Raw genomic sequence first — 23,804 nt, 5'->3', positions numbered from 1 at the left:
TGGTCACACCTCCTAGGCTGAAGGGAACCATGTTAGTAAGCCCTTAAAAATGTCAAATGGCTTCCCCCACCCCTTAATGCCAGCAGATTTTTATCCTGTGTTTTCTCAGCCATCTCCTTGGAGGTGCCTCCAGTCACTGAAAACCTTGCTCAAGAGCCTATGTGTCCTTTTCCCTCTGTTTCTCTGCATAGGGTCCAATGCTGTCCCTTGCCCCCTTTGTTCACCAATATAGGTCAGACCTGTCACAAAATAAATGGCACAGAGGCTTCCCGAAGACACACATATTTTGAGCACAGAACAGTGAGGCTGAGCCCTTATCAGCCAAGAGCACTTGCAGAACCACAGAGAATCTGCTGCACAATCTGCAAGCTGGCGCTCTCCCGAGCATGTATAGTAGCTCTCAGAGCACCGGGAAGGAATGAACATCCACGGTCCATTGTAAGTCACTGGCTTAGATATGTTATATTTAACAAAACATCTCAGCCACATCGTGTTATAACAAGTCGCATTGTAAGGGATGGATTTTATTAAGTTGGTGTGTGTTTCCCACCAAACTCTACGAGATTGGTATTATCCCTATTTCACAGGTAAGGAAACTGAGGCAGAAGGGTGACCGTCTTGCTCCCGTGCCTCACAGTAACCAATGGAGCCAGAATTCAAACCCTGGCTTCTATCTCAGACCCTTACAGTGAAGTGGTAAACTCCTCACCCACCCATGCCAACAAGAAGGACGACTGTTTTCGATCTCATTGTATAATCTGGCAGATTCATCACTCTGTTGTTTCCTGGTAAGCTCGTCTCCTGACACCTGGGTAATGGGTGTTTTTTCCCAAAGTGTTTGCCCAGGTCAGCCACACCTAAAGTGTTGGGGTACATGGCAACATATCCAAGCTTATGTACATGGCATTTGAGGTCGGGGCATGGAAAAATAAGGAGGCACTGTGTGTATGTTATTTGTGCATAAGAATGTAACTCCTTGGCCCTAAAAACAGGACAAGGAGTGAAGTGTGTCATAAGGAACGCTGAAAACAGCCTCCTAAGAATGTGGTTTGAGAGCTTTTACAAGGTCACAGGTGTCTCATGACCCCACCTCAAAAAGCCATCTAGTGGATGTTTGTGGTTTAACAAGCCCTTTCAATAAATACTTGGCGGACGGATGCTGGGGCGGACTCCCTCAGAAGAGCTGCCCCCACCCCCTTCCCCAGCCCCCTTCAGCTGAAATTGTCTAAGAACTCATTCTTGGCGTTCACTGCAAGCTATAAGCTCTGCAAATGGTGACCCCGACGTGATCGCCTTGAAGATACGCGTGAAGGAGGAAAACTCATCAATTTTCGGGGAATCCCGGTAAGGGACAGTCCTGACTCCCGTCAGGAGGATGGGACCCACGCGTAAAATATCAGGGGTTGGATTATCACGGGTCAAGAAATGACCAAAGAACAGAAAGTGTTTTTTAAAAACAGTGCGACAGCTGCTTAAGGCTAACCAGTGCACTGTAGAACCTGGAGCTCTACACAAGGCTATGATTTTAATTCGGCAGGAATGCCCTTGGTTTCCTGATCAAGGAACCTTAGACTTGAGTTATGGGAGCAGGTAGGTCACTGCCTGAAAAGAGGATACGAGCAAGGTCATTTTATTAAGGTTATTGTTTTGACCACCCGGGCGCTGGTACACTCGGTGTTGTATCCTCTTTATCTGCCAGATTGCCGTGGGTCAGACCGCCCATCTTCTCTGCCTGAAGGGAATTCAGGAGGTTTAAAGGAGAAAGAAGAACAGGAACCAGAACAGCGGGAGGCGGGTGGGGGTCCTCTCTCTACTTCCTTCCCTTCTGTAGGGCATAAGGAGGATATTTTTTTTCTAGTGATGATGAGGACGGACGGGAGCCTTTTCCTCCCCCTATAGAAAAGCCATTGCCCTCTTTTCCTCCACCCTTAAAGGGACCTGTATTCGTTGGCCCCGTTCAGGCAATGGCGCCTCCCATCCCCCTGGAGGAGATTGGAGGCCGCCCAAGAGATGGTTCTTGGATAAGACCTCCAGTCAGTGAATATCTATATGATCGTGTGGCCGCGTCCTCAACGCCGACTCCTTGTCAAACTTCCTTAGTAGAGGAGTGCCTCCAAGAGGGACTTAGGAAGGGAGACTCCGAGTCGCTTTTTGGCGCATTCCCTGTTATTGTTCAAAACAACAGGAGATGGCATGAGAGTTTGCCTTTTACTGTCTTTAAAGAGTTAAAGAAAAGTATCCGGGAAAACAGTGTACATTCACCATTTACGAAGGGAGTGATTGAGGCTCTGGGAAATGGCTATAAGATGACTACACATGATTGGAAAACTTTGGTAAAAGTTTTGGTTTCAGCTGCAGAATATACTGTGTGGTGGAGTGAGTACAGTGATTTAGCCATGCAGCAGTCCTTGCAAAATTTGGGTAATAATACCCCGATAAAACTTGATATGCTATTGGGAACAGGGCCTTTTGCTTCAGCTCGGACTCAGGGTCAAGCAGATGGCCATCTATTTCCTTAACGCTCACAGCTAGAAATACAAATATTAAAAAAAAAAAAAAATACCCCATAAGACAATCCCAGGATTCCTTTATAACAGTTAAACAGGGTGCCACCGAAACATACATTAAATTTATCAACAGACTGCAAGCTGCAATTGAAAAACAGGTACCCCATCCTAAAGCTACCAAACTTCTTATGTTACAATTGGCTTTTGAAAATGCAAATAAGGATTGTCAGACAGCAATAACTCCAGTCTAAGCCACTGCCACTGAAATCAGTGTGTTTATTAAAGCATGCTAAAATATAGGCACTACAACTCATCTGACTCAAACTTTTGCTGCAATAATGACCGGAACCACATATTATAATTGTGACCTAACCAGGCATATAAATAACCCTGCTACTGTTTTCCTACCTTTAACCAAAAAACAATTTCATACTCTTCTAGTTTGTGCTCTTGATTGGCAAGTCGCAATAGCTGACTTTATTGGTAATATCAGCTTTCATTTACTAGCCTCTAAGCTCCTGAACTTTTTACAAACTGTGCCTGTTAAATTTGTATCTATTGTTGTTTCTGAGCCCTTGCTTCATGCCACTACTGTGTTTACAGATGGTTTAGGAAAAACTGGAAGAGCAGCTTATAGTGTGGCAAGATGCCATGCAGAAATGGCAGCACAAAATCCAGGAACATTTTAAAACTACGCAACAGGCAGAGTTAGGTGCCCTGATATTGGCCTTACAAACTTTTCCTCACCAAGACGTAAACATAGTTAGTGATTCTGCTTAGGCGGTGTGTAGTATTACTCATTTAGATCTTGCACATGTGAAGGGCATTACTAATGAACCCCTACTAGCTTTGTTTCTTGCAGCGTAAGAGCTCCTCTGTGCCCATCATTGTGGGGAAAAGAGAGATCAGACTGTTACTGTGCCTATGGAGAAAAGGAAGACAAAAGAAACTCCATTTTGATCTGTACAAAGAAAAATTGTTATGCTTTGAGATGCTGTTAACCTGTAACTTTAGCCCCAACCCCTGTGCTCACAGAAACATGTGCTATATTGAATCAAGGTTTAAGGGATTTAGGGCTGTGCAGGATGTCCCTTGTTAACAATATGTTTGCAGATCGTATGCTTGGTAAACGTCATCGCCATTCTCCATTCTCTATTAACCAGGGACACAATGCACTGTGGAAAGCCGCAGGGACCTCTGCCCAAGAAAGCCTGGGTATTGTCCAAGGTTTCCCCCCACTGAGACAGCCTGAGATATGGCCTCGTGGGATTGGAAAGACCCCACCATCCCCTAGCCCGACACCCATAAAGGGTCTGTGCTGAGGAGGATTAGTAAAAGAGGAAGGCCTCATTGTGGTTGAGATAAGAGGAAGGCCTCTGTTGCCCGCATGTCCCTGGGAATGGAATGTCTCCGTGTAAAGCCGACTATTCATTCTATTCTGAGATAGGAGAAAACTGCCCTGTGGCTGGAGGTGAGATATGCTGGCAGCAATACTGCTCTGTTACTCTTTACTAACTGAGATGTTTGGGTAAAGACAAACATAAATCTAGCCTACGTGCACATCTGGGCACAGTACCTTCCTTGAACTTATTTATGACGCAGATTCCCTTACTCACACGTTTTCCTGCTGACCTTCTCCCCACCATCACCCTGTTCACCCTGTTCTTCTGCCGCACTCCCCATGCCAAGATAGTGAAAATAGTAATCAATAAACCCTGAGGGAACTCGGAGACCGGCGCCGGTGCAGTTCCTCGCATGCTGAGTGTGCCGGTCCCCTGGGCCCACTGTTCTTTCTCTATACTTTGTGTCTTATCTCTTTTCTCAGTCTCTTGTCCCCACCTGAAGAGAAATACCCACCAGTGTGGAGGGGCAAGCCCCCTTCGATCATCACCCTCTTTACATCACACATATTCACTCTCATTCTGGGCTACCTGGTCCCTTATCAGAAGGGAACGCTCGAGCTAATGCTCTGGTACACACACAGATGTGGTTTGCAGACTCTCCTGCTTTTTTGCGAGTTCAAGCTGATCATGCTTTTTTCCCATCAGAACGCCTGCAGTCTTAAACAACAGTTTCATTTAAAACTTGCTCAAGCTCACATGATTATTAAAACTTATCCTGATTGCCAATGGCATTCTCTTTCCCCTTTTTCCTTAGGACTTGGTGGCAACCCACGAGGTCTGGTGCCTAAGGCTATCTGGCAAACTGATGTTACTCAGTATCCACCCTTTGGACGTTTTAAATCTCTCCACGTTACTGTGGACACTTATATAGGCCTAATACATGCCACCCCCCCATGCCGGAGAAAAAACTAAAGATGCAGTTGCTCATTTGTTTGAATCTATTATGACTCCAGGCCTTCCACAAACTGTACAACTGATAATGGCCCCTGCTATCTTATTGCTCACTTTGGCTATGCATTGCAACTTTGGCAATAAAATCAACATACAACACAAGACTGGGATTCTCTATAACTCAACTGGTCAGGCCATTATTAAACAAGCTCATCAAACTCTTAAAGTATATCTTAATAAACAAAAAAGGGGGAATATCGGGCCCTCTTCTCTCGAGAACAGGACCTGTCATTGGAGAATTGACTGACAATGACGGTGATGACTCAGAAGTCACCTGACATTACCTGGGGACAGCTAAAGAAATTGGATCAACAGGCAACTATCTGGCTTGCAGCCGTGGAATTCTCTGTAACTGCAGAGAATCAGTTTCTTATGTATCTGGCGGTAATTGGGAAAACTTCTGAGAAAGTAAGACAGACATAGATGTTGGGGTGGCTGGTAATTCTTGTCCTTTGCCAAGTGGGATCAGCTCAAGAACATGTTTACTGGAGTCATGTTCTAAATCCCCCTGTTTTTAATGTTATTTCATGGTGGGATGCTGACCTGCCTTTGTCGTCTAATGATACTTCTTGGATAAGAGGTCGATGGATGCCCCTGTCTTACCCTTTAATGGAAAATTTGGGACTGATTAAACTTAATGACTCCTTGGTTTTATTGTCTAGTAATCCTTCTCTTTGTTTTTCCACAATAGCGCATGCTAAGTGTGTTACTCTTATTCTTCAGGAGTATCTTTACTATCAGCCTAAAAGGGATGCTAAGCTTGCAAACTTGACATTTGTTTCTGCTATTACCACTAATCTTACTGAGGTCTCTAATGAAGCTACACAAGTGCCTGATCTTCCTATGTGCCGTCTGAGTAGGGACTGGCGATATAAGTTTGAGGTCGTTCAGTGGTCTCCATCCAGACAGCCTGCGCTGTGTCGAGGGCCTCTGTTTGATAATGGCACCTTACTTGACTGGAGTCCCCATGGTTATCTTATGTCTGCAAATCAGACTATTGGATCTGGGAGTCCCCAGTAAGTCTATCACCTGGTCAGAGTACAGGCTTTCAGGACCAATATTACAACTAAAAGGGAAACAAGCTTTAAGCCCTGCTCATACCCAAATTTGGAGATTAGGACTTCCTTTTTTTGAATGGGTTCTTTCACATGATGAGTATATTACTAGCAGTGGCAATTATACCCTCTGTTTCCATAATAATGTTACTGACACAGTTGTGATTTGTACTATGCACTCTCATATACTTTTGTTTGGGCAAAGTGTTCCTAATATAGAGCAGAATCAATCCTCTTATAGTAGTAAAGTCTCTTCCAGTAGTTGGTATGCTACATGCCTGTCTCATCGAAATGTTACATAGTTAAATAGAACCTATGTTCTATTTAAGATCATAACATGATCTTAAAATGGCGTGCAGAATTTTGGCTGCCTGTAACTTTAACCTGGAGCTGGGAAGGAGATTCAAACCTGCAGCTGTTTAGAAAAGCACTGTCTCATACTCAGAAAAAAAAGATTTCTGGCCATTTTAATTGCTTTTTTAGTCTCAGCTATTATTATATTAGCAACTGCTGCTACTGCAGCTGTTTTTCTAACAAAATCTATTCACACAGCTTCAGTGGTGAACCACATGGTATATAATGTAACCCATTAATTTCAAAAACAGGTAAATATTAATAAAACTACTCTGTCTCACCTGGAGGCTCTTAAAGCCGCTGTTGAATGGCTGGGGGATCAGCAGCAGGCATTCATTACCCATCAAAATTTATATTGTAATTGGCAATATAATTCTATCTACGTCACACCTCTGCCATATAATAGCTCTCAACATGCTTGGGAGAGAGTGAAAACACACCTGCAAGAGGCTTATCACAACCGTTAGTCTTCTCAAATTTCCACTCTTAAGTGTAAATTTAAAAAACAACCTAAAAAATGGTCGCAGCAATTATAAACAAATACCCTTCAACAATTATAAAAAGGCTTTCAATAGTTAAACCCAAACATTTAGTTATCTGGGTTAAACATACACATTTGGGTAATGGCCAGTATACTTATTCTTTTTTGTATTTGTTTGCTAGGTATGTACAAATGGCTCTGTGCTGCCACTCAGCGCATCTATAACCAAGAAAAAGCAATAAAAGCTTACCTCGCTTTAAATAACCAACATACTCTAAAAATTAAAGAACGGGGAGATGTTGAGGGTGCACGGCAACATATCCAAGCTTATGTACAGGGCATTTGAGGTCGGGGCATGGAAAAATACTGAGGCACTGTGTGTATGTTATTTATGCATGAGAATGTAACTCCTTGACCCTAAAAACAGGACAAAGATTGAGGTGTGTAATAAGGAACGCTGAAAACAGCCTCCTAAGAAGGCGGTTTGAGAGCTTTTACAAGGTCATAGGTGTCTCATGGCCCTCAAAAAGCCATCTCGTGGATGTTTGTGGTTTAAGAAGCTCTTTCAATAAATACTTGGCGGATAGATGCTGGGGTGGACTCTCTCAGAAGAGCTCCCCGCCACGCCCCCCAGCCCCACTCAGCTGCAATTGTCTAAGAACTCATTCTTGGCGTTCACTGCAAGCTATAAACTCTGTATAAAGTTTCCATATCTACACATTTCTTGGCTACATCAATGGTAATTTTCTTGGGTGGCCAAGTAGAAAGCTTCCCACAGCAGATGGGAAGTTCCTATACCCAGAGGAATTATTGACACTAGCTCAATAGCTGAGAGCTGAGAGGCAGGAAGTGGCAGTGAGTCCTGGTCTAGGGGTAAAGAAACTGGTACTCTAGCTAAGCTCTACCTTGCGCTAGCTGTGTGTCCTTAGGTAAGTCACTTGCCCTTTCTGGGAAAAGAAGGGCATTTAAATATACACTCCTCCAAAAGGAGCTTTCCACATAATATAGCTCAGAGATTAAGAGCAGGGCCTCTGAAACCAGAGAGACTGGAATTCAAGTCTCAGTCTTACCCCACCTAGAGGGCCCTTGACCTCAGACATCTTTCGCTTCTCTGAGTCTCAGCTTCCCCAGCTTTGATGAGAGCATTTGGGGCCATCCTGGCAGGGCTGCAGTAAGCAAGGGAAGTAGGCATGTTGCTTATCAACTAAAAAGCTTTATGCACATGTGTGACAATCATCATTACCATTATTATCTCCCAAGCCTTTGTTTTCCAGGCTCTCTGAGCACGACGTCTGCAGCTCCCGCCAGCAATGGAGTGTTTGTTGTCATCCCGCCAAGCAATGCCAGTGGCCTCTGCCCACCTCCAGCCATTCCGCCCACATCCATGTACCAACCTCCAGGGATTATGCAGTTCGAGGAGCCACCGCTGGGGGCACAGACACCAAGGACCACACAGCCACCTGACTTGCGGCCTGTGGAGACATTCCTGACAGGAGAGCCCAAAGTTTTGGGGGTAAGAACAGCCTCTCTGCACAACCTGAGGCAGGTAGTGAGTATCCCAGCACCGGAACATGCATGCATGTTTTGGAGAGGGGAGAAGGCAGTTAACAAATACTTAGTAATGACTCAAAGATTCAGCCATGCACCAGGTAGACAAGCACCCTTCCCGCATAAAGCTCACAGAGAGTAAACCGGTAAACAAATGACTCAGAAACCTCCAAAGAGAAAAGTAAGGTTGAAAATGATGACTAGGGCTACGGGGAATATTAGCGAGGGTAGATGGAAACTTCTCTCTGGGGAGATGACATTTAAGCCCAAACCTGGCTGTTAGATTGAAGCCAACCAAGGCAATAGCTGGTGGAGGGGCTGGAGAGGGAGGGTTCACTAAGTAGAGAGAACAGCAAGTGCAAAGGCCTTGGGAATGAGTGTGGCTGTTAAAGGAAGAGGTGGAAGCTTGACATAGCTGGAATGTAATGAGCAAAGGAAAGGGGAAGATGAGATGGAATGAAAGTGGTAGATGAAAGTCAGCTCTGATGGAGCTGAAGGCGCATGAAGGATTTCAATCTCAGATGGCCTTGAGCTATTGGTCTCAATAAAATACTGAAGGCATAAAATATTAGGTAGAGATAGAAAGATACATACACACATTTGCACGTGTGTGTGTATACATGTAGTGTTAAAAAGAAAAGCTTTAGGCCAGGTGAGGTGGCTTACGCCTGTAATCCCAGCATTTGGGGAGGCCGAGGCAGGCAGATCATGAAGTCAGGAGATCAAGACCAACCTGGCCAACATGGTGAAACCCCATCTCTACTAGAAATACAAAAATTAGCTGGGCGTGGAGCCATGTGCCTGTAGTCCCAGCTACTTGGGAGGCTGAGGCAGGAGAATTGCTTGAACCCGGGAGGCGGAGGTTGCAGTGAGCTGCGATCATGCCACTGCACTCCAGCCTGGGAGACAGCGTGAGACCCCATCTCAAAAAAAAAAAAAGAAAAAGAAAAGCTTTAACAAATTAAATTTAGCAGAGTTTATGTGAGCTAAGAATAATTCAGGAATCTGGCAGCACTCAAAACCAGAAGAGGTTCAGAGAGCTCCATCCAGCTGTGTGAGCAGCAAGCTCTTATAGGCCAAACACAGAAGTGAAGTAGAGAAATCTCCCGATCAGCTGCAGCTAGGTGTCTGCCTTATTTGGGCATGACGTCATGAGGCATTTGCCTTATCTGGGCATAGTCTGATCAGTTGGCTGAAGCTGTTTGTCATTAGCTGAAACCCAGCTATCTGTTACAAAAATATACTCCTAGGTTAGGTTTCAGTGTGTTTATGTACTGGTTGGGTTGCAGTTTGTTATGTAGGAACCCAAATTATGGAGACAGGCTAATGGCCGCCTGCTATTTTAATTATACACACACACATGTAGATTCTTCGGTATGTTCCTTGGCCTCAGTTTCTCCAAGTAGAAGATGAAAGCATAGATTAAGCAATGGTGATGATGATGAAGGTGAAGATGATGACAGCTCTTACTTATGAAGCATCTCCGAGAGGTGCACATACTGTGCTGGGGACTTTGCATGCATCATCTCACTAGATTCTCAGCACCACCTTGTAAGAAGGGGATCATTGTTCCTATTAGACGGATTAGGAAACTGAGGTTTCTTAAGACTAAGTCATTTGCCTAAGGCCACACTGCTGATAAATGGCATCCTGTAAACTAGGGACGGCTGACCCTAAAGTTTTACTTTCAACCCCTCTGCTTTGTGGCATCCAGGACCTCTGGCTCAAACATGCTGGAATTCTACCCTAATAGCTGCACCACATCCATTGGTGCAGGGGAGTACTGGGACTGGGGTCCCAGACACCAAGGGCCACACAGCCAGTGACTTGTGGCCCATGGAGACAGTGGACAAAGAGGGGGTCAACAATTGCTGGAATTCCGAAGGCTCAGAGCAGACCCTGGGAACCAGTGCTCTCCCCCTCCAAAAAAAAAAAAAAAATTGATGAGACAAAAAAACTGCTGAAAAGCACAAAAAAGTGGAAAATACAAATAAGAGTTATGGAATGCCACCCACTAAGAATACCACTGCAGACTTAGCTGGCCTGCTGCCTCATAGCTGGGACACTTCGGGCAAGTTACTGAACATCTCTGACCTTCAGTTTCCTCATCTCCAAAATTAGGATAATAATAACCTACCTCTGGCCGGGCGCGGTGGCCCACGCCTGTAATCCCAGCACTTTGGGAGGCCAAGGTGGGTGGATCACCTGAGGTCAGGAGTTCGAGACCAGCCTGGCCAGCATGGCGAAACCCCGTTTGTACTAAAAATACAAAAATTAGCCAGGTGTGGTGGCAGGCCCCTGTAATCCCCACTACTCAGGAGGCTGAGGCAGAAGAATCACCTAAACCTGGGAGGCAGAAGTTGCAGTGAGCTGAGATTGTGCCATTGCACTCCAGCCTGGGCAACAAGAGTGAAACTCCTTCTCAAAAATAATAATAATAATAATAATAGTAATAACTACCTCTTCTCATTAGTATTAAATGAGACCATATCTGTGAAACCCCCAGCACAGTGCTTAGCATAGACGGGCATTCAATAAGCGGCAGCTGGTGTTTCCCAAGGCATAATGGCAGTAGCTGTGGTGGTCTATCCACAGGGGAAAGATCTACAAGGAAGGGGAGCAACACTGGCGCCTTGGACGGCATGCCATGCTGTGCCCTGTGAGGACACTGAAAAGATGAAAGACGTGTAGCTGAAGAGAAAAAGAAGCTGAAGATTCAGGGGCTCATGTCCATGAATATCCAAATACTTGGCACTCATGTTGGAAAGAAATATGTATTCCACGTGATGCTGAGATGACAATTCTAGTTGTTCCCCATCAGAACTGCCCATAAAAAGACCATGCTGGCTTGGGTAGTGGTGAGTACTGGTCACTGGAGTCCCCGTGAAAGTCATGGAGCCGGAAGCGGCTCCTGGGCTCCCAGGGCTGGATTCCAGCCGTCTTCAACATCTCTTTCCACTCAGTTCTAGAATTCAATAGTTACCCAAAACGTTGCAATGTTTCTATGTGGCAGACCTTACTAGAAGCTCACACTTGGGAAAACCATCCCCCTTCTGGGCATAGACTAGTAGGGTGCTGGTAAACCAACTCTTAGAAAGAGAAAAAATCCCACTGGAGATTTCAGCAGGCTGAGAGGCAGCTGCTGCACAGGGCTGGGACGATCAGTGACGGACACTGAAATAGAAAGATGCTCTAGGAGAAGGTGCTCGCTACAGATTGACAGGGTGGTGGGAGATGAGGAAGGGCAAGGTGAGGCATGCGGTGCAGGGAATGTTGGGCCATTGAACCGAGTCCTGAGAAAGCCAGGTAGGGACACAGCGATGCTTGAGATCCATGGATCAGAGCAGAAAGCAGGAGGCAGGCTGGCTGAGAGCTGTGCTTTGTGGGTCCCGTAGGCTGCGGGGAACTAGCTTTCTCCTTAAAAGTGTCTCTATTGGTTTCTGTAATAATGTCACCTCTAAAGAACAGAATCTGAGTTTCTTTCCCAGTCGCCAACAAGCTAGAGGAGGGCGGGGCCAGCCGCGCTCTCCGCGGGGCCGGCAGGGGGCGGTGTGGAACAGGGCCCGCAGCACTGAGCCTTGGGGCTTCCCGCAGACGGTGCAGATCCTCATCGGCCTCATCCACCTGGGCTTTGGCAGCGTGCTGCTCCTGGTTCGCCGCGGCCACGTGGGCATCTTCTTCATCGAGGGCGGCGTCCCCTTCTGGGGAGGAGCCTGGGTGAGTGCCGGGGCCATGGAGAGGGAGGGTAGGGGGAATGCTGCCCAGGCTCACCTCTCCCCCACGCGCCCACCCCCACCATCCTCCTGGGCACAGCCTCTCCTAGGTGGGGGCCTGGAGGCACTTCCTAGAAGAACTAGAGTCTAAATCTAACTCCTTCCCCCAAACCCTCACCATAAACTTGAGCCTGACCCCACTCCTGCGGATCAAAAGCTCCCAGCAAACAGCCAGAGAAGCTGCCAAAAAGGACAGGAAAGGCCGGGCACGGTGGCTCATGCCTGTAATCCCAGCACTTTGGGAGGCCGAGGCAGGTGGATCACGAGGTCAGGAGTTCAAGACCAGCCTGACCAATATGGTGAAACCCCGTCTCTACTAAAAATACTAAAATTAGCCGAGTGTGGTGGCCAGTGTCTGTAGTCCCAGCTACTTGGGAGGCTGGGGCAGGAGAATCGCTTGAACCCGGGAGGCGGAGGTTGCAGTCAGCCGAGATCACGCCACTGCACTCCAGCCTGGGTGACAGAGCAAGACTCCGTCTTAAAAAAAAAAAAAAGAATATAAGCTCCTTGAGGGCAGACATCTGGTCTGCCTTATTCAACTCTGTTATGTTCCTGGTACATAACTGCCACTCAGAAAATGTTTGGTTTTTTTGTTTTGTGTTTTGAGACAGAGTCTCACTCTGTCCCCCAGGATGGAGTGCAGTGGTACTATCTTGGCTCACTGCAACCTCTGCCTCCCAGGTTCAAATGATTCTTGCTCCTTAGCCTCCTGAGTAGCTGGGATTACAGGTGCGCGCCACTATGCCCAGCTCATTTTTGTATTTTTAGTAGAGACTGGAGTTTCACCATGTTGGCCAGGCTGGTCTCGAACTCTTGACTTCAAGTGATCCTCCCGCCTGGGCCTCCCAAACTTCTGGGATTACAGGCATGAGCTACCATGTTCAGCCTCACTCAGTAAATGTTTGATGAGTGAATGTTTGAAGGAACAGTGCCTTCCCCATGAGGCCCTGAGGATATGATGTCAATGAAAACACTCACCTTGTAAGCCACAGCCCTGGTTCTCTGGACAGGGGACACCCCTTCCGAGAGACCCCAAGGTGCCTGCCTGGCAGAGAAAGTGGCATCAGGAGGCTGTTGTCTCTCCCTGGCACCTCTTGACAGATCCCAAGCAGGGTGTGCCCTGCCCAGGGTCCTGGCTGAGGCCTCACTGAGTCCCCTCTCCCCATACAGTTCATCATCTCCGGATCCCTCTCAGTGGCAGCCAAGAAGAACCACACCAGCTGCCTGGTGAGTGTGAACAGGGGGACCCAGGGGTGGGGATGAGGCCACGGCTAATCTCACTCTACCCTGTCCCTCCCATCCACTCACTCCTTCAGCTCATTCCCCAGCACTTCGGGGGACCTGCAAAGTGCCAGGGGAGGGGCACCACCCAGGCAGACCAGATGCAGACTGTGCGTGTCCAGGAGAAGAAGACAGGGATACTCTTTCAATACACAAGCCAGGGTGGAAAGCGAGGTCCATGGATAAAATGCTCATGGTCATTCCGAGAAAGGAAAGATGCTAGAAGATCTCCTGTAAGAGTCCTGCTGGGCCTTGGTGAGCAGAGAGGACTTAGAAATGCCACAGGGAAAGCTGGAGAATGCACGGAGGAGTGTGGGCAGGGTCGCCACTGAAACCACGCATGGCTCCGTCCAATGAAGGCAAAGGTAGGAGAAGGAAAGTGGAAAGAAATTAGACAGAGAGATTTAATCCCATGATGGGGCTGGATCGTGGAAGGCTTGGTGCCTTCTGCAGGCACTGGGAGGTGATGGAGGCTTTGAACAGGAGGGTGTGAGCTTTACGTCAGGCTCAGAGAACACGGCAATGAAGATCATGAACACGGCAGCGAAGGTCGTGAACACGGCAGCGAAGGTCGTGAACACGGCAGCGAAGTTCATGGCACTTACCTTCTGGTGCCTTGTAAGACACCCGTAAAGCAAACTAACAAAGATAGTTGCCAAGCATGAAGAGTGCTGAAAGGAAGCAGGCAGGATAATGTGAGTCTATTCTAAGCTCAGCTGGGACGGTCTGGAGTCCCTGAGCAGGGGTCACGGAACCGAGTCTTCACAGTTCAGAGGGCAACAACCACGGAAGATCCCGGTCGGGAAACGCCATGGCTGGACGGGGGACCAGAGTGCCGGACCATCACAGGCAAGGGGTGGGCCGAGAGGGAGAGGCTGGGGAGGTGACTCAGAGCCTAAATGCCAAGTTCAGGATTTGTTTTAAGGACAATGAGAGACCACGGAGGCTTCAGCAGGGGATTCCTTGCCCTGTTTCTATACTTGAGAGGTATCCCAGGTGCTGAGCAGAGAATGGGTTGTGGAGGGGCAGGACTAGAAGAGAGGACTCTCCGGACCAAACCCAGTGTCCCCCACGCCGTGAGCTCCAGGAGGACAAGACCTGACTTACTCTCTCCTGGACTCAGCGCTTTGCATAGTGCCCGGCAGGCAGTAGGTGCTCAATAAAAGTTTTTGGCTTAATTCATCAATTAATGGATTTCTTGTGAGGCTGTTCTGATCTCAAAGACCTCCTGATTGCCATTTAAAAAGAAGAATCAGGGGTCTTTAAACCTGAAGAGGTCCTAGAGTCCCCAGCCCACCCATGAATGTTTCCCCTTGGGGCAGTTTAACCAGAAGGCTCCAGCTATGGGTCACGAGACCATCAGGTTCTGGCTGCATGGGGCTGGTGACCCCTGGGTGGCTGCCTGGACCACCCCAGGAGTCACTTGCCCTGCACGCTCTTCAGACCCTGGAGTCCTAGGCCTCTCAGCCCACCCGGACTTCAGACCTTCAGCTCATGCCTCTCCTGTCTCCCCTGACTGGTGCCCCACCAGTGTCTGCAGTGCCTCACTCCGCCAGCCGCTTCCTGGGACCTCATGGAAATGAACTCAACCCCTCTCCCAACCAGGCCTCAGTGTCCACAGCAAAGGGCCTCCCCCAACCCATGCCCCTGAGCAGGCCTCAGCTGCAGCTGCCCCTGCGAGGTGCTAGGCCTGGGGGTGAGGGAGTCACAGTACGGGGTAGGCTGGAGGCTGCAAACTCCACCCAGAGAGGCTGTAAAGGAGGTGGTGCCCTTCTCCCTAGCAGCTTCCAAGAAGACGAGAGAAGGAAAGAGACACAACAAGACTTCCTCCTGAGGTCCCAGGGGAGGAGAAGAGAAAAGAGGAGCAGTCAATGAGAACACAGCTGCGTGCAGGGTGGTGTGGCCACTGCCTCCTTGGCTGTGGGAGGCAGCGTGCTGGGGGCTGGGCAGCTGAGCCACAGCCCCTGCCTTTTCTCCTTCTCTTTGCCTCTTCCCTCTGCTCCTGTCTCTCTGTTCTCTGCAGGTGAGGAGCAGCCTGGGCACCAACATCCTCAGCGTCATGGCGGCCTTTGCTGGGACAGCCATTCTGCTCATGGATTTTGGTGTTACTAACTGGGTGCGTTGTCAGATGGCCCTCGGGGTGGGAAAACGTGGAAAATGATGCAGCCGTGTCCAGGAGGGCAGGGAGGTGAGAGTTTGCAGCGCCAGGATATTGGCAGGGCCTGCCAGTCCCTATAGACCCCATGAATCCACGGATCCTCTGAGCCTTCCCCAAGATAGGCATCAGAAGGAGCAAGGAGGCAGCCTGCAGGGTGAAGGGGAGGGTGCAGGACTGGTGGCGGGGGGACTGGCTCCAAGCACAGCTCTGCTCCCAACTAGCTGTGTGACCTTGGGCAAGTGGTTCTCACTCAGGGGACCCCCTTACTCTAGAACTCTGGGCTCACCTTTCTGTGGGTTTTGGTCCCCAGGATGTGGACAGGGGCCATCTGGCCGTGCTTACTATCTTCACCATCCTGGAGTTCTTCATCGCGGTCATTGCCACTCACTTTGGGTGCCAAGACATCCATGCCCAGGCCAGTGCAGTGAGTACCCCCACCCCCACGTCCACTAAACCTGAGCTGAGCCTCTGTGGAAGACAGTTGGCTGGGAGCGCGCTCTGCCTCCAGCCCCCTCCCTCTGCACTCTGGGAAGCAATAAGAAGAGACAGCGCTAGGAGGGGTGTCCCATCCATGTCAGGGGGCCCAAAGAAGTCTTTGGGCTGGGCATGGTGACTCACACCCATAACCCCAGCACTTTGAAAAATGAGATGGGAGGATCTCTTGAGCCCTGGAGTTTGAGACAAGCCTGGGCAACATAAAAAGATCCTATCGGTACAAAAAAAATGTATTTTTAATTAGCCAGGTGTGGTGGTACGTGCCTATACTCCTAGCTAGTTGGGAGGCTGAGGCAGGAGGATCGCTTGAGCCCAGGAGGTCGAGGCTGCAGTGAGCTGTGATCACACCACTGCCCTTCAGCCTGGGTGGACAGAGCAAGGCTGTCTGTAAAACCAAAACAAAACCAAAGACGTCTTCACAGGTCAGTGAAGACAGGACTGCTCTCCCCGTGGCACTGGGTGCACCAGCACCCACAGGGCCACCGCTCTGTGCAGCCCCGCAGGGAGCCTTGCAGAATGGAAGGCCCGGGCTCAGGGCATGGGGGCAGTGCTGCACCCAGAGGAATGGGACTTTTTGGAGTTTCCAGGCCACATGGGAGATGGAGGCATCATCCGGGAGGGCAGCATGATGGAGATGGAAATTAAGCTTTGATTTCAAAAAAAAAAATGGAGGACAGTGATGACAGAAAGGGGCTGGAGTGAGTGTTCAAGGCAGGGGAACCAGTTGGAGCAAAGGCTGCCTCGGGCAGGCAAATGCAGGCCACGGGGTGGGGTGCCCTTGGCAGGTACACGATGGGCTGCATTGAGGGTGAGGGGATTGAAGGTCGGAGCAGGGGAGTGAGCTGGTTCAGGGAAATCAGTCAAGAGGATTTGTCCAGTGCCGGAAGGTGGAGAGGGTGGGCAAGCGGGGGCTCGAGGCCAGGAAGCTGCAAGGAGGCTGGTGCCATGGTGCAGGCAAGAGAGAGCGAAGTCCTGAACCAGGCCAGGGCAGTCGGGAGAGAAAGAACAGCAGAGCCAGGCACGGTGGCTCATGCCTGTAATCCCAGCACTTTGGGAGGCCGAGGCGGGCAGATCACCTGAGGTCAGGAGGTCAAGACCAGCCTGGCCAACATGATGAAACCCCATCTCTACTAAAAATACAAAAAATTACCTGGGCGTGGTGGCAGGCGCCTGTAATCCCAGCTACTCAGGAGGCTGAGGCAGGAGAATAGCTTGAGCTCAGGAGGCGGAGGTTGCAGTGAGCCGAGATCACGCCATTGCACTCCAGCCTGGGCAACAAGAGTGAAACTCCGTCTCAAAAAAAAAAAAGAAGAAAAGAAAAAAAAAGAACAGCAGAACGTTAGCGCCTGGAGAAACTGGACTTTTGTCTGTTTTGTTCACGGCTGTACTCCCAATGCCTGGATCATAGTTGGCCCCAGTAAATGTTGTTTGAAATATCAGTTGCACAGAGAGCCCTGAGCATGCGATTAAGACTTCCGAATTCAGTACCAGGGCGCTATTCTCAGATTACCCACAAGGGGGCACTATTGCACCACTACCCTGAAGCTCCAGCGTCCTCCAGGACGCTCAGTGCTGTTTTCTTTGCAGCCTGTGATTTTCCTGCCAAACGCCTTCAGCGCAGACTTCAACATCCCCAGCCAGGCAGCCTCTCCGCCCCCTGCGTATGACAATGTGGCATATGCCCAAGGAGTCGTCTGAGTAGCAGATGTGGCACCTGCGGGTGGAGTCCAGCCTTTTCCCTCTGGGCCCAGCCTCTCCCCACCCCCACCTTCCTCACCACATCCACACATACTCCGGCATCTGAGTGAAGCGTGCCCAGGGACGTCTCTCCCACACTTTCCCCGGTGCTTTCTTTCTAAAAGACACCAGGCTGACGTCAGGGGTGTGTGTCCTTCAGCTCCCCAAGCCCCGTCACCCTTCCAGGACACCCACCTTGTGCATCTAAGCATTTCTCTGCTCGTTGGGGATATCCTGGCCTCATTGGAGACTCAGATTCGAGGCCTGCCCTGACCCTCAGGCCTCGGGAAGGTCATTAGGTTCAGAGAGCCCGGAATCCTCCAGAATGGAAGAGTCTGACTCTGGCATTCCACAGAGGTGTAGATACCAGGCCAAGGCCTCACAGCAGGGCAGTGGCCTGGCCGCAGGTCTCCTGGCCCTAAGATCAGCTCTGTTCTTTGTCATCTGTTGCCACATCCGTGGACCTCAGGTTTCCTATTTGGAAACTAGAGTGTTGAACCCGATAAGGTTCATCAGGCCCTTCCAGCTCCCCAGGCTCCCTGAAGTCCTGGGTCTAGGCCAGGCATTGTCCCCCTGCTTCCTGGAAACCCTCATTTTCCTTGTCTGTAATATGAAGTCAGCATTGGCCCCGCCCCCTGCCCCCCACCATCTCCCAAAGGAGGGGAGGTTGCAGGGGAGAGCTGACGCCAGCCCACTCCTGAGGCTCCACCACAGTCAGCACCAACAGGGGCACAGCAGTGGCAGTTTGGGACCTCCCTGTGCCTCTCAGCACTCCCTTCCCCACCCCCATAGCCCAAGGACAAGGCTACCACAGAAGGTTACCACGGGACAAGGAGACACTATCAGCCTGGTGTTCACCAGCCCCGGTAGATGAGATGGCTTGTCTCATCCACACCACAGAAGGAAATAAACCATGTGGCTTAAATTTGGAGCTGGTCTTGTTGCAATGACTCTTTCTTTTTAACCTCAGGGGCTTCTAAGGGTCATCCCACATCTCTCAGAACACCTGGGTAACTGTCCCACTGTCCCAAAAGGGAACCTCTGGGTGCCTCGCTCTGTGTGGTGTAATCCTTACACTTACTCTGTCCCCACCTCAGTTCAAACAAACATGCCTTCATATCCCCACTCCACAACTAAGGACACTGAAGCTTAAAGGTGTTAAATTATGTGCCTAAGGCCACCGAGCTAGTTAGGAGCAAAACTGGGATTCAAACCTAGTTCCATGTGACATCAGAGTCCGTGTTCTCACCACTTAGTCTCCCCTTAGTACAAACCTAAGTGCTTCCCACCAACCCCTTTTCCTCCTTCCTTCTGTTTCTTCATCCCCAAAACTAAGGCAGGGCTGCATTCCTCAACACAGTCACTTCTTCACCCAACAAACTCCCACTCCTCCTTTAAGGCCCTATTTAAATGTTGCCCCTTCTGTGAAGTCTTCCCAAAGGAAGGGTGGTCTACAAGGTAGCTAAGTGCCGTGACCACAACACTGGAACGAGGGTGGGGCAAGGGAGGTGCCATTCAAGAGGACATTCACTCTCAGGATCATGCCAGTGCAGAGTTGGGGTAAGGGGTACAACAAGCTTTGGCTTTTACAATCAAGAAAGGAGACTCGAGGATTTAGAGCTTCAAGCTTAAGATCATTAAGTATAGAGTTGGAGGAAATGTACTTGAAGATTTAGGACCAGTTTTCTTGCCATATAAAGGAGACTAGAGACATTTCAGAACTGAGGGGAGGAGTTGGGGGAGAGAGAAGGAGAAAAAGAGAGAGGTTAGCCCCAAGCTGGGATTGCTGCCCTCTGTCCTCTGCTGACCAAATCCCTCAGGAAGTGTGCAGGCCAAAAACCACAGGTCCATTAAGAGGAATTAGAGACTACAAGGTCACTAGAGATGTCCCATATCCAGACAGCATGGAGCCACAACATAAAGATGGCTGGGGACTGTGCCTGGTGACACAATAGTCCTGCATTCCCGTGTAGTATATGAGTCCAAGCGTGAGAAAGCTCCCTGTGTTTCCTGAGCTGGCCAGTGGCCGGATGTGCAATGTGGATTACGTGAGACTATAACTTTATAACAAATATGAGCAGCAAATAAGTGGGGACAGTGGCCACCACTGAGAGACCAGCAAGGACAAACTACACCTCAGCAGAGGCTAGCAAGGACAGATGAGAGCTGAGGGCTTATGGACCGGAAGCCATCGGAAGTGACTGAGTTATCCTGAATTGGCAAAATTAAGTTTTCTACCACTACTGAGAGTAAATGGGAGGTAGAGATATAATTTCTGTGAAAAAGAATGCTGAGAACTACAAAACATTACTAAGAGAAATTAACAAAGTCAATGAAATGATATCCTATGTTCATGATAGGATTATGAACATAATCCTAGTTGCCAAGTTTGTTAAAATGGCATTGATTTTCAAAATTTATCTATAAATTCAATATGATTCCATTCAAAATTTTAGAAGTTTATTTTGGGGAAATTGACAAGTTAATTCTGAAATTGACAAGTTAATTCTGAAATTCATATGGAAATCCAAAGGATCTTAAAACATACAAGAAAACTTAAAGACAAAGTTGGAGGATTTAAACAACCTGATTTCAAGATTTACTACATAGCAATAATTTAGACAGCATAGTTTTAGCACAAAAATAGACAAAAAGACCAATGGAATAAAATAGAGAGCTCAGAAACAGACCCTCACATACAGTCCTTTCATCTATGGCAAAGGCACCCATAATTAAGTGGATAAATGACATTCTTTTTAATCAATGGTGCTGAAGCAATTAGATATTGGCATAAAAAAAAATGGACCTTAATTCCTACTTCACACCATACATAAAAATTAATTCAGGATGAGTCACAGATCTAAATTTTATAACAAAGCAAGCTTCTAAGAGAAAACATAGGAAAATATTATTTGGGGATAAGCAAAGATTTACTAAACTAGAAATGCAAAAAACACTAACCACAAAAGACATAAAAACCATAAAAGAAATTGGAGTTTATTAAAAATTAAGAGCTCTGTTTATCAAAAATCACATTATAAGTGTGAAAATGCAAAACATATACTGGGAGAAAATTTTGAAATACATCATATCTGACATAGGTCTCATGTGCAGAACATATAAATAACTCCTAAAAATAATAAGTAGGCCAGGTGCACTGGCTCATGCCTGTAATCCCAGCACTTTGAGAGGCCAAGGTGGCTGGATCGCATGAGGTCAGGAGTTCAAGACCAGCCTAGCCAACATTGTGAAACCTCGTCTCTATTGAAAATACAAAAATTAGCTGGGCGTGGTGGCATGCGCCTGTAATCCCAGCTACCTGGGAGGCTGAGGCAGGAGAATCACTTGAACCTGGGGGGGCAGAGGCTGTAGTGAGCTGAGATTGTGCCACTGTGCTCCATCCTGGACAACAGAGTGAGACTCTGTCTCAAAAAAATAAATTAATTAAATAAATAAACACATAAAAGATAGAGAGCTCAATCTAAAATGGGCAAAGAACTTGAGCAGACATTTCACAAAAGAATATATAGAAGTGGCCAATAAATGTGCTCAACATCATTAGTCCTTAGAGAAATACAAATTAAAACTACAGTAAGATACCACAACACACTAGAATGGCTAAAATTTAAAAGACTGACTATAGAAGTGTTGATTAGCTTGGGAAGCTAATCTTATACATTGCTGGTGGTAGTAAAAATTAATACAACCACTTTGGAAAAAAACGTTTGGCAATATCTACTAAAGCTAAACATACACATTTGGTATAACCCAACAATTTTATTCCTGGATATGGACCCAACAGAAATCACTAAAAGACATGGACAAGAGATTTTGATGACAGCTTTATTTATCATAGGCAAAAACTTGAAACTACTCAAATGTCCATCAACCACAGAGGTAAATAAACTGTTCTATATTCGTTAAAAAGGAATAAATAAAAAGAACAAACTACCGATACATCTAACACATGGATGAATGTCTACGTGAAAGAAGACGAATAGAAAAGGGCACATCCTGTGTTATTCCACTGATAAGAATTTCAAGAACGGTTTAGATTAACTAATGGCAGTAGAAGTCAGCACAGTTGTTGGCCCTTGGGAGCAGCAGGGGAGGGGACCGTGAGGTAGCCTCCTGGGGCAGTGCAGATCTTCATATCTTGATCTGAGTTATGGCTGCATGAATGTATACGTAGATAAAAATTAACCAAATCGGACACACCTGTGTACTTTACTGTATGTTATTGCCTCCATTTTTTTTAAGTGGGAAAAAAATAAATTAAAAAGTTACTATGTTAGCTATCTATTTCTGCACAATATAAGACCACACACTTAATGGCTTAAAGCCACACACATATATATTACCTCACAATTTCTGTGGTCAGATGCAGGTGCATCTTTGTTGGGTCCCCTGGTTAGGGCTTCACAAAGCTGCACTCAACATGGCGGCTGGGCTGCACTCTTATCTGGAGACCCAACTGGTGAAGAATCCACTTCCAAGCTCACTCAGGTTGATGGCAGAATTCATTTTCTTAAAACTCTGGGACTGAGGGCCATAGCTTCTTTCTGACTGTCATTACCCTCAGCCCCTACAGGCTGTGCTAAGCTCCTTGCCAAGGGAGCCTCATAACATGTGAGGCTCAAACATTTACTTGTTTGAAACCAGCTGGGGAGCAATCCCCATAGCAAGTTGACTAGCAGGATGAAGATTTATATAACAACATAATTATGGAAGTGCCATCCCATCACCTTTGCAATAGGTTACTGGTTAGAAGCAAGTCACAGGTGCTACCCACACTCAAAGGGAAGGGTTATTGGGACTGCCTTAGAATTTGTCTGCCTCAGTTACAGTTCTGCTCATTTAAATTTGTAATTTTGAAAATGCAAATTCAATGTATTTAATACTCTCCCAGTTTAAAAAGCCCTATCTATACCCCCTAAAACCCTTCAGCTGCAGGTTAATTTTTCTCCTCTCCTTTATTTTTCTCACTGCCACTCAACCCATTGAAATCACTCTCTCTAAGGTTATTGAATTGACCTTGTCACCAAAATCAATGGGCTTTTAAAAATCCTTGTTTTAATAATAGTTCTCTCCATTTCTTAAATGCTGCCTACCCATAGATTTCCTCTGTGTACACTATATACTCTCTACGTGATCTCATCCACCACTTCAGGTTCATTTCATCTTTTATTCAGCAAGTGCTGATTGAGTGTGTGCTGTGTAAGTTCTGGAGACACCAGACATTAGCCAAGATCCCTGTTCTCACGGAGCTCACATTAGCCATCTATCACCATCCTGACAGTTTTCAAATCACTCTCTTCCACCCAGATCTCTTTTGCTGAGACAGCCTCAGCATCTACTTTCTTGTGTCACAAAAAGGAATTTACATCTTCTCTTCGAACTCAAGCCATTTCCCCTCCTGTGTTCCTGATGTCAGATGATGTCCCTATAGACTTTGGGCCACCCAAGACTGAACCCAAGCATCATTCTTGGTTTCCCCTCTCTCTATGCCACACAGAATCATCCTCCACTGATTCTCCTTGCTCTGGTTTCTCAGCTGAGTCCACTCTCCTTATCCTCCTCCTTTGAGCCACATCACTCTTCACCTGCATCTTTGAACCACATCACCTTTGAACCACGTCACCCTTCACCTGCATCAGGCGTCAGCCTCCTGCCACGTCCCCAGCTCTGAGCCTGCCCCATGTATCTCTTGACTAGATGACAGCCAGAGGGATTTTACAAAGTCATCATGTTACTGTTCTGCCTAAACTTATTCAGGCTCTCCTTTGCCCTTGGGCTAAAGTCCAAATGCTCTAGCAACGCTTACAAAGCCCTGGAGATGTAGCAGCTCACCTCTCCAGCCCCATCCCTCCTCACCCTCCACTTACACTTGACCCCGAGCCATCCTGAGCCTCTGTGAGCTCCATCTGCCTGGAAGGCTGCTCTCTGCCTGCTTCCAACCCTCCTATTTGTCCTGCTTAGCTCCCAACCCCCCTTCAGACCTTCATTTAGATACCACTTCCTCCAGGAAGCCTTATCTGGCCTCATCCCCCCAACCCCTTCC

At 47.7% G+C, this 23,804-nt stretch overlaps 1 protein-coding gene across 1 annotated transcript; it reads left to right on the top strand.

Annotated features, from left to right (window-relative positions):
* The first annotated feature begins 1,265 nt into the window (after window positions 1-1,265).
* MS4A15 (membrane spanning 4-domains A15) lies at window positions 1,266-18,659 on the top strand. Its single transcript, XM_054439293.2, has 7 exons — window positions 1,266-1,344; window positions 8,026-8,264; window positions 11,894-12,016; window positions 13,243-13,299; window positions 15,377-15,469; window positions 15,822-15,935; window positions 17,594-18,659. Exons 2-7 carry the CDS (start codon window positions 8,136-8,138, stop codon window positions 17,702-17,704), a joined length of 627 nt encoding a protein of 208 aa, XP_054295268.2. The 5' UTR covers window positions 1,266-1,344; window positions 8,026-8,135; the 3' UTR covers window positions 17,705-18,659.
* Window positions 18,660-23,804: the final 5,145 nt, after the last annotated feature.

This window comes from Pongo pygmaeus, chromosome 9 (genome assembly GCF_028885625.2).
Source record: "Pongo pygmaeus isolate AG05252 chromosome 9, NHGRI_mPonPyg2-v2.0_pri, whole genome shotgun sequence".
Lineage (NCBI taxonomy): Eukaryota > Metazoa > Chordata > Mammalia > Primates > Hominidae > Pongo > Pongo pygmaeus.
Note: the sequence above shows the minus strand (reverse complement) of the source record. Positions and strands in the feature narration are given on the sequence as shown.

Coding starts and splice junctions, on each gene's coding strand:
- MS4A15 (XM_054439293.2), top strand. CDS start 8,136: ATGTACCAACCTCCAGGGATTATGCAGTTCGAGGAGCCACCGCTGGGG. Junction 12,017..13,242: donor CCTTCTGGGGAGGAGCCTGG/GTGAGTGCCGGG, acceptor CTCCCCATACAG/TTCATCATCTCCGGATCCCT. Junction 15,470..15,821: donor ATTTTGGTGTTACTAACTGG/GTGCGTTGTCAG, acceptor TTTGGTCCCCAG/GATGTGGACAGGGGCCATCT.